We start from the raw sequence: 10,810 nt of genomic DNA, 5'->3' as shown, positions 1-10,810 counted from the left end.
GACAATGCCCTTAACACTTGATCTCAAAAGAACCACAACAAAACTAAAGAATTTTAAAATACAAACAAGAAAAGCCCAAAACAAAGAAGTTAAACCAAGTTGGGAAAAGAGATTATGACAAAACTTTTAAAGAAAGAAAATCAAGAAAAAAACACACAAAAAGACTCTAAGATACTTACTTAACCTTTAAAAATGAAGTTTTTCTCTTGCTAGAAATTGTAAAAGCAAAAGGATCAAATTCCACAATGTTGAAATCAATTTGCCAAATAAAATGAATCAACTTTTTAAAAATGTTGGTCTTGCAAAAGAAGTTTGCGCAAATTGTGCTTTCCTTTTTTCTTTTTTGTTATGGTTTATGGAAATAAGATGTCCATAATTCTTATCATGCATATTTTCATTCATTTCCAATTTTTCACAAAAATAAAAGTTTGGGATTCAAATTAAATGAACACTTGAAATCTATGTTTGAAACTAAAATCTACTTCCACTTAAACAAATTTCTAGTTACTTTTTTATACCTTCACAATTAAAAGCAAAATAAGGACTCCTAGAAACACTAAGAACATATGACTCAAACAAAAATAGGTAAGAACAAAAATTGGACACAAAATAACATTGAAAAGCGAATTGAAAGTTATTGAATAAAGATAATCCCGAATTGAAAAAGCAAGAAAGTAAAGGTTGAATTTAAATTTGTTTGAATGTAAAGACAAGAATTTAAAGGTGCAAGAAAAGTAAAGTGCCAAATCAACTCAAAGCAAATATGCTAAAAATACCAAAGCTCTGATACCACATGATGTGAGTTGATTTTAGATTGTTCCATTTTAGAGGTGACACTTTACTTATCATTAAGATTTTTAACAATTATATGGTGAAACCTATGGAAGATTCTCATTGGACACGAACTTAACCAAGTGGTTAAGTAAGTGTGAAGGTTCACTTCCAAAGGCAAAAAGGAAAATCACATAATAAGGTGACAATGATGCATAGTGCGGAAATTGAAAGACATGAAAGGAAACACAATATCATAATGGAAACTGAATTGAAGAATGAAGCAAAACAAACATAGGAAACACAAATGAAAGTGGCGTATGGAAATGGTAGAAGAGATGAAAGGAAGAATGCTTATGGTGATGGAAGAGAGTTGGAGACACCACTTGGAGTGTGGTTCTCCAAGATGAGTGTAGAGAGCCACCACTTGAGAGCTCTCAAATCACTCAAGATAAGACTTAATGCTTAGAGCAAACTAGTCTCACACAATTTGTGCAAAGTTTTCCTTCTTCTATAAAATTCAACATCAAAATACAAGGAGGAAGGCACCCTATTTATAAGAGATGGTGCCTTGGAAAACAAGATGCAAGGGTAGGATGGTAAATGTGTGAGTGGGCTGTCTTTAGGGTTTGACTAAGTCAAAAAACACATCTTAGGTCATTTCTTCTAGAAACTAGGTAAAAAACAAGTTAAAATGATAACTACACCCTCTATTATGCTAAAGGCACCTATTCTAGCATATCTTGTTATTTGAACCCCTAAAGTGAGCCAAATTTATTTACAACTTGTTTTATTATTAAGAAGACCAGAAGGAAGAACATTTGATGTTCTGGTCTTTGCCCATTTCTCCTTCTGGTGAGGTCTTTTAGATCCTTGGTGGGGTTTTCACTTGAAAGTTGAGATGACTTCTCATAGTGTGAATAGTAATTTGAGTTCTTGGTCATCTTCTTGTTGGCTTGGATTGTATCAGTTACCTAAGCTCAAGTTTGAAAAAGATCATATATGTGAAGCTTGCCAAAAGGGAAAACAAACTAAACATTCCTTTAAATCGAAAAATATGGTTTCCACTTCAAAACCCCTTGAGCTACTTCAAATGGATCTGTTTGGTCCCTCAAGAACTATGAGTCCTTGTGTGAATTACTATGCTCTTGTTGTGGTTGATGATTTTTCCAAGTTCATATGGACACTGTTTCTGGAATTAAAAAGTGATGCCTTCTCTACATTCAAAAAGCTAGCCAAAAGGTTGCAGAATACTTGTTGCAACAACATATGTGCTATCCGCAGTGACCATGGAGGAGAATTCCAGAATGAGAAGTTTAGCTCCTTTTGTAAAAAGGTTGGTATCTTCCACAATATCTCTGCTCCAAGAACACCTTAGTAGAATGGTGTGGTGGAAAGAAAGAAAAATTCACTTGAAGAACTGGCTAGGAAAATATTGAGTGAATCCTCCTTGCCAAAATACTTTTGGGCAGATGTTGTAAGTATTGCATGCTATGTGATGAACTGGGTTCTCATCAGGCCTATCTTGAAGAAGACTCCATATGAACTACTCAATGGAAGGAAATCCAATATAGGTCATCTGAAGGTATTTGGATGTAAGTGTTACATTCTAAATAATGGTAAAGAAATCTTGTAAAATTTGATGAGAAAGCAGACAATGGTATTATTCTTGGTTACTCTTTATCTAGTCATGCTTATAGGGTTTATAATAAAAGACTCATGACTGTAGAGGAGTCTATACATGTAGTATTTAATGAAAATAACCCTGCAGAACAAGGTTCTCTAAGGAATTGTGTAGAAAAAGATGAGCAAAACATCTTATTAAAGAATCTGGAAACCTGTCCAGAAAAGCAACCGATTGATTTTGCGAATCATCTGATTGATATTCTGCAACAGGAGGAGCTACCCAAGGAATGGAGGATTCCAAGAGGCCTCTCTGTGGAAAACATAATTGGGCAGATTCATAAAGGAGTTTGTACATGAAGAACCATATCAAACTACTGCAGGCACATGGCCTTTGTCTCTCAAGTTGAACCTAAGTCAATTAATAAAGCTCTCAAGGATGAGAATTGAATTGCTGCTATGCATGAAGAGCTAAATTAATTCATCAGGAATGATATGTGGTTCCTGGTTCCTAAAATAGATTAGATGAACATCATTGGAACCAAGTGGGTGTTCAGAAACAAGGTAGATGAATAAGGGGTGATTATAAGGAACAAAACAAGACTTGTTGCAAAAGGGTACAATCAGGAAGAAGGGATAGACTATGACAAAACCTTTGCACCAGTGGTCAGATTGGAAGCTGTGAGGTTACTATTGGCATTTGCTTGCATGAGCGACTTCAAATTGTTTCAAATGGATGTGAAGAGTGCCTTCCTTAATGGAGTTATCAATGAGGAGGTCTTTGTCTCACAACCACCCGAGTTTGAAGGTCATCAACATCCCAAACATGTATACAAGCTGAAAAAGGCCTTGTATGGTCTCAAGCAAGCTCCAAGGCAGTGGTATGAGAGGTTAAGTAATTTCCTCTTGTCTCATGACTATGAAAGAGAGAAGGTTGACAAAACTCTCTTTATTAAAAAGTCAAATTCTGCCATTATTTTAGTCCAAATATATGTTGATGACATTATTTTTGGTGCTACTAATGATAGCTTATGTAAAGAATTTGTGGCAGCTATGTAGGGAGAATTTGAAATGTCAATGATGGGAGAGTTGTCCTTCTTCTTGGGATTGCAAGTCAAGCAATCTAAGGATGGCATCTTTCTAAGTCAATCCAAGTATTGCAAGGAGATCATCAAAAAGTTTGAAATGGAGAAGTGTAAAGAGGCAACTACACTAATGTCCACAAGTTGCTATATGGACGCTGATGCAGCTGGAACAGTAGTGAATCAAACCAAATACAGGGGTTTGATTGGCTCTTTGCTCTATCTTATAGCCAGCAGGCTAGATATTATGTTTGTAGTGTGCCTCTGTGCTAGATTCCAATCCAATTCGAACGAATCACACCTTCAATCTGCCAAAATAATTCTAAAGTATCTAAATGGCACATCCATTGTTGGGTTATGGTATCCCTCTCACTCTCCTATACATTTAGTTGGATACTCTAATTTTGATTTTGCAGGATGCAAACTGGACAGAAAAAACACAAGTGGAACTTGTCATCTTCTTGGATCAAGCCTTATATCTTGGCATAGTAAGAAGCAAGTCTGTGTGGCACTCTCAACTGTTGAAGCAGAATACATCGCTGCAAGAAGCTGTTGTGCTCAGATTTTGTGGATCAAACAACAACTTGAAGACTTTGGGTTGAAAGTTAGCAAAGTACCTCTGCTCTGTGACAACACAAGTGCCATTAATCTCACAAAAAATCAGGTTCAACACTTTAGGACAAAGCATATTGAGTGAGATCTGACACCATGTCCTAAGGGATCATGTGAGCAATGGAGATTGTGAGGTGAAGTTCATTGCAATTGAAAGGCAACTGGTAGACTTTATCACCAAACCTTTGCCAAAGGACAAGTTCTTCTTTTTAAGAAATGAGTTAGGAATTCTTGACTCACAAACTCTATCTTAATGTTGTTTTTATCCCTCATTTGAGTCTATTAGTGAATACAAATAGGGGGAGAAGTTTATGGTTTGTAATGTGCTTATATTCTGCTTTAAAGCTTGGTTTATATGTTGCTTTATTCTGATTTGCAAACTGTTGCATAAACTCTGATTTGCACCTTGCTTTCATTGGTTTTCACACTGATTTTGTTGATTTTCCTTATGGAATCACTAAGTGAAAATTGGTTTTGTGGTGCTAATGAAATCTAGAAATGATTACCTCTGGTACATGCACATTTTGTGTTTTGCAGGTATTGTCAAATTCAAATAGAACATCCGTAGAAAACCAGGGATTTGTCTTCATCAAATAGGGGAGATTGTTGAACTTGAAGCTTTGATGTTTCAAAATCCATGAAGATTGCTTGTAGACAAGGTTGCTGCTTGTGGGCATAGGTTCTGGGTAGATTAGAATTTGTCAATCCACTCTTAACTTAATCCAAAACTGAATCAAACAAGTTCTTTCAAAAGAAAAGTGTTTTTCAATGTAAGTGAAAAACAACCTGTTGATTTGTCGTTTCAATCGGTTGTTTTACACTTGGTGATTTTGGAAAGATTTGAAAAAGCTGAAATTGGTTGACCTCACAGTCAAAGCCAAGTCAATCGGTTGAATCGTGCTTTCAATCAATTGTTTTTTAAAAATCTTAACATAATTGGTTAAGTCTGTTAAATCTGTTTTTCTTGATTCAAATTTGTTTTAGCCCTTGATTGAAAGTCTAAAACAACTATTTTTTAGGCTACATAACTGGTGTTTAAATCTCTAAAATGAGAGAGTGATTAGATTACAAAAGAGATTAAAAGTTTTCCAAAATTTCTTGATTTCTTAAGGCTTTGCATTGGTTAAGAGTGGAATAGGATTTGATGTATTCATTTTGTATCAGGTGTGATCGTTCCTGTTCTTACTTGTGTTTCAATTCATATTTGTAAAACTGTAAGATACTGGTGTATAAAGTCAAAGGGTGTTCTGACTTGTAGTGTTTGTGTTTCAAAGAGGGTGAGTGTTCTTGAAGGATTCAAGATCACCTATTTGGTGTTTGTGTTGTGTAATCTATGGTTGATTACTTAGTGAAATACCCGGGGGTTTCTGGGGACTAGATGTAGCTCAGGTTAAGAGTGAACCAGTATAAACTTTGTTTGTGAATCTCTCTATCCCTCACTGCTTTAAAACTGTTTGATCTTTGTTTTTGTAAACTCCTGATAAAAACAATCAGTTGATTCGCATAAACAACCGATTGATTTTCTGAAATCAATTTAAAACAAATTTGTCTCTTGGCTGATTTGATTGCTTCTTTTGTGATTCTGCATTAATCTTCATTCTTGTCCAGTATTTTTGAAAATATTTCATTAAACAATTCACCTTCCCTCTTGTTTGAGGCCTTTAATTCTAACACCTGAGTATGTTGTCATGTTAGCATGTCTATAGAAATACTGGCACACACAATTTCCATGCATCATATATTAGAATGCAAGCAACTAAACTAAGCCTCTCCTCTATCTTTTTTCTTGATTAGTTTTATCTAGAGGTGTGAACTATAACTACCCAGGTTCCTAACCAGTGCATGATGGTGTACACCCTTATATGTTGAAATTGATACATAAAATAGGGTGATACAACATTCAGAATATATGAACCTAGTCTTAAAATATTTTTTGGAGATCCAACTTCATGCTTTTACTTGTGCACAGTTAATGTGCCATAACAACAATTCTATATCTTATTAGTTATACTAAATTAATTATACTAATAGTTAGGATAGATTAGTTATTATCTATAACTATATAAATCAATTAAGATAAGATTAATTTAACTACCAACTAAGTCTTACTCATTATAAACAGTTATTGTTTTGGGCTTCACCAAACCCTTTTTTGCAGCATAGGGCACTATTGATGTACCATGTCCTCTCAAAAAATATGGTAACATAAGAATATGAGACATATACTATTAAAATCTTAAATCTAAATTTAATTTTTTTTTAAAAACGAGTTTGATTCCATTCATTACAACTCACAACCTTCAAATTAAAGTTATATAGAGAAGTACCTATAGATGGAAAAATGCTTAAACTGCCACATCAGGTTACATCCAAGCCATGCAATCTCTAAACTTAGCTTTTATTAATAATCATATCTCATAACATTGAAAGGAAAATAGAATAGATATAGTTATGTCCATTGAAATGTTGGTGTTGTTCTTGATATATACTATTATTATATTATTAATACTAACTAATTATATAAATGGTATCATAAAGAGCATAGACATGGTCTCAAGACTCATTGTTCCAAGATCCATAGTTCAAATTCATGAATCTAAACACAACTAAGATGAACACTTTCAAAACTAAGTGTCTCAAATGCAAACCAAGAGCACAAAATTATGAAGCACTAGCCAATAATAAAAATACACAGCTAGATTTTATGACATTAAAAAGCAAATGTAATCATTCCATAGTAGAAGAACAATATTAAAGAAAAAAAATATCAAAGAAGATCAAAACAAGAAACGAATCGAAGAAAAGTGTTAGATCCTCACAAAACGCACGAAATGCACGAAACACATTGTATTTCTAGGAGGAAAATACACCATATGAGAACAATTCTTCACACAAAAAAACAAACACACTAGAGTTAGGCAAAGAATGTTAGAATATATGGCCTTAAACGAGAGGGGGTTGAATTGTTTAAGAGAGGTTTTTGAAAACTTTTTCAGGTTTAACAAAATTTTTTGTGTGAATCCAGAATAAGAATCAAGTTAGCCAAGAATATAAGCAACAAAACAGCAAAGCAACAGAAAAACAATCGGTTGTTTCTTCGAAACAATCGGTTGTTTATACTAGTAAAGCTTAAAACAAAATTTAAATAAGTTCAGAGTAAGAGAGAGATACACCAACAATTTATACTGGTTCACTCTTAAGCCAAGAGCTACATCCAGTCCCCTGAAAACCAATGGGTAATCCACTAAGTAATCAAACCAGATTACAACACACAAACCACCAAAGTAGTGACCTTGTACCCTTCAAGAAACACACTCCCTTTGGCAAGACACACCAAGAGTATTGATCTTGACCACCTCAAGAGCACACAACACTCCTTGACAACACAACACTAGAAATACAATAGGTTGAGAAAGGATTACACTTGTTCACAGTACAAACTAAAATCAATACAATTGCAATCCTATTTCACTCTCTTTGAAAACCCAAAGCTTGATGTGAATGTTCAAATCTTAGAATCAACTTTGTCACAGCTGAAAAACTCAAATATGTTTCTCTTGCTTGTTTGAAAACATAAACAAACCATTTATATTTTCCAAAGATTGGTCAAAGCAATTAATGAAGGAGCGTATTCAGTTGAAAAAAATTTAAAGCACATTCAACAACCAAAACATAATTATGTTAGGATTTTCAAAGAAACAATCGGTTGAAACCACGAAACAACCGATTGTTTGGTTTGATAGTTAAGTCAACCAAACTAAAACAGTTTTCAACCTTTTCAAAACTCATAAGAGTAAAAAACCTGGTTGATTCGACAAAACAACATGTTGTTTTTCACTTAGTTGGAAAAACACTTTATTTTCTAAAAGGTTTTAAATCACATCAGTTTTAGATTCAACAAAATAGTGGATCACATTCTATTCTACCCAGATCCCTCCCAAACACAACAGCAACACCAGTCTTGCATCAAATACATTGGATTTGAATTCTTCAAAGCACTTGATCAACAAAGAAGAGATTTAGGGCATAAGAAATGAGGGTTTGAAAATACATACCAATTGGAAGCAGAGAGAAATGAGGTTCGAAGCAAAGGTAAAACGATGTCACACAATTCCTATTCCTATGACATAGGGAGAAAATGATTTGAAGATTAGCTCTAAAAGTGGATTTTAAAATATGTGAATATATGAAAAAAAAATTGTATGCGAAGACAATGTGTGTTGAAATAAGGAGCGAGGTGTGCTCCGAAAATATGTATAAAAGAGGGAAAAGTCTTATGTGTTTAGAAAAGTGAAAGTAAACGTGGGAAAACTTAAAAAATACAAGAAATTGGGTGCAGTTTGTCAAAACACTGAAGATACTTATAAGGGGTTTAGAAAACCTCCAGTATGACATGTCTTACCAGAGGTTATTAGAACATTAAAAATAATTTTTTTTGCAGTGTAACAAAAATTACATATTCATAATACTTCAAAAAAAACTTCAAAGAGTATAATAATATTTGTATCGGACAATCCCAAACTGAATACCAACATGTTCGTAATAGGAATACTACTACATTAACAAACTAAATCTATCATAATTGTAAATATATATTAAACAATACTATTATCTAATTTAAAAATTAATAAATTATTCTAAAATAAAAAAATATATAAATTTAAAAACAATAACCGCAAAAAATTTTGGCGGTTTGCTAGTGTTTTTTTATCACAAAATAAATTAAAGGTATTTATGGGATACCTCAACCCTTGTACAAAAGACCTACCTAAGTCTGTCTCCTTCCAACCTCGTTACACAAGCAAAAACCTTGAGTCTAATCTCTTATACAAAAATAAACTAAAAAGTTTTAAAACTAACCTCATTATAACCCCTCTACTCATCAGCTATACCTCCTAAATTTTTTTTGACAAACTTCATACAAACCAGTGGCTCAAGACACCAATCAGAAAAGGAAAAACATACCCTACGGGCTTTCGACTTTACTAAAGACCAAGCCTTCTGTTGCGCCAAAGTAAAAATCTCATTACGATCTATCCTACTGCCTCTGAAAATTCTCTTATTCCTGTGCCTCTATAATACTCCTACCACTGCTTTCCACACAACCCCAAATTTGATTAACACTTTATTTGGCTTCCCTTAACTTGAAATTAACAAAATGTTTTTAGGCTCCAAATGATTCGTCGATGCCAACCCCATCCACTCGTAGCACTTATAACACACAAGCCAGACAACTCTACACGTACATTAAAGATGAAACGTATTTTCCTCTCCCTCCCCACACATACAACAAAGTACAAATCCCCCTTCTTGCCAAATTCGCTTTATACGTTATTTTATCTTCAAAAACCCTCCATTTTGTGAGATGGGATGATGGTTGTGCCTTTATCCTCCAGAAATTCTTAAACAAATCCCTCTCGTCTGCCTAAGAAACTTCCTTAAGAATACTGTATGCAAATTTGTTGTGTACACTATTGTCGCGCCATCTTTCTAAACCCAAGAATCCTTTTTATCCACCCTTACCCTCTTCTCTCCTAAAAGTTGCATCATCTGTTGTTCTTGAATCTTTTCCTAGTCGAACAAATTCCTTCTCCATTCAATCTTCTAGTTCCATTATGAACTTTTTGTCCTCTCCCCTTCTTGGCAAAGGAAAGATTCCTTATTGACATAGTGTTGACGTAAGAGTCATGGTACTGTTGTAGAGGAGGTACAGTGTTGGTGCTAGTGCGTTGAAGGCACGGTGCTGTTGAAGGCACAGTGCTGCTGTTGGCACGGTGAAGGCTTGGGCCGTTTGAACGGTGAAGGCGCAGTATAGTCCAATCCAGTAGGGGTGACACTGGTGACGGTGGTTCAGGCGTGGTGGGATGCGGTGACACTAAGGAAGAACGCAGAGGAAGAGAACCACAGAGGTGCTTGTCTTGCGGTTATCTGACACTAGTGGAGCGGTAAACTTCAACGGAAAATGTGGAAGGAAAGTTCAAAAGGAGCGGCAACACAAGCAACCGGAGAGTGAAGAGTGTAGAAAAAAATGGAGTTGGAGCAAGCAAAAAATACTAATGGATTGGAATGCATTTTAACAACGGTTGGTACATGCAACCGTCGTCATTTGCCGAAACAAAATTAATGTTATTGAGATTGAATCGTCGTTATTAAGTATCGTTATTTTAATATTTTGTGATTATATTAAAGAATCGAAGTTAGCGGGTGAGAGAGGACATATGATATCCAGAATCAAAGAACTTAATAACAGTTTATAATACAATGACACTAGATACCATCTTCAAATAAGGTTTTGTGTTCAAATGTTTTAAATAAAAACACATAATTAAAAGAAGAAAAAAAACTCTACTTAAAATAACTAAATTTTTTCCAAGAGAATTAATATTAAAAAACGTTGATACATATATCATAGTAATATCATTTTAAAAATAAATAACCTTTGCAGCAAAATTGTTGTATTTTTCTTGAAAATAAATTAAGAGGAGCTGTATGAAAGCTAAATGTTGGAGTCACGTAATGATGATGTGGAACTTGTTGATAAAAATAATAAAAAATGAAAAAATGCATGATGTGGAACTTTTGAACCATATACTCTACCAAACTCCTTACATACACCTGATTTTAATCAATTCTCTTCTCCTCCCCGCCCATATAAAAGAAAAACATTATTACTGAGGTATGGGTAGTTAGTTGAATTGAAGATAATAATTAATAAAGGTGGT

The 10,810-nt window shown here is 34.2% G+C and overlaps 1 protein-coding gene across 1 annotated transcript; it reads left to right on the top strand.

Annotated features, from left to right (window-relative positions):
* Window positions 1-3,474: 3,474 nt before the first annotated feature.
* LOC137825181 (secreted RxLR effector protein 161-like) lies at window positions 3,475-4,173 on the top strand. The gene has a single exon (XM_068630855.1). It carries the CDS (start codon window positions 3,475-3,477, stop codon window positions 4,171-4,173), a length of 699 nt encoding a protein of 232 aa, XP_068486956.1.
* Window positions 4,174-10,810: the final 6,637 nt, after the last annotated feature.

This window comes from Phaseolus vulgaris, chromosome 8 (assembly GCF_000499845.2).
Source record: "Phaseolus vulgaris cultivar G19833 chromosome 8, P. vulgaris v2.0, whole genome shotgun sequence".
In the NCBI taxonomy this organism is placed as follows: domain Eukaryota; kingdom Viridiplantae; phylum Streptophyta; class Magnoliopsida; order Fabales; family Fabaceae; genus Phaseolus; species Phaseolus vulgaris.
The sequence above is the reverse complement of the archived record's forward strand: the minus strand, read 5'-3'. Positions and strand labels throughout refer to the sequence as shown.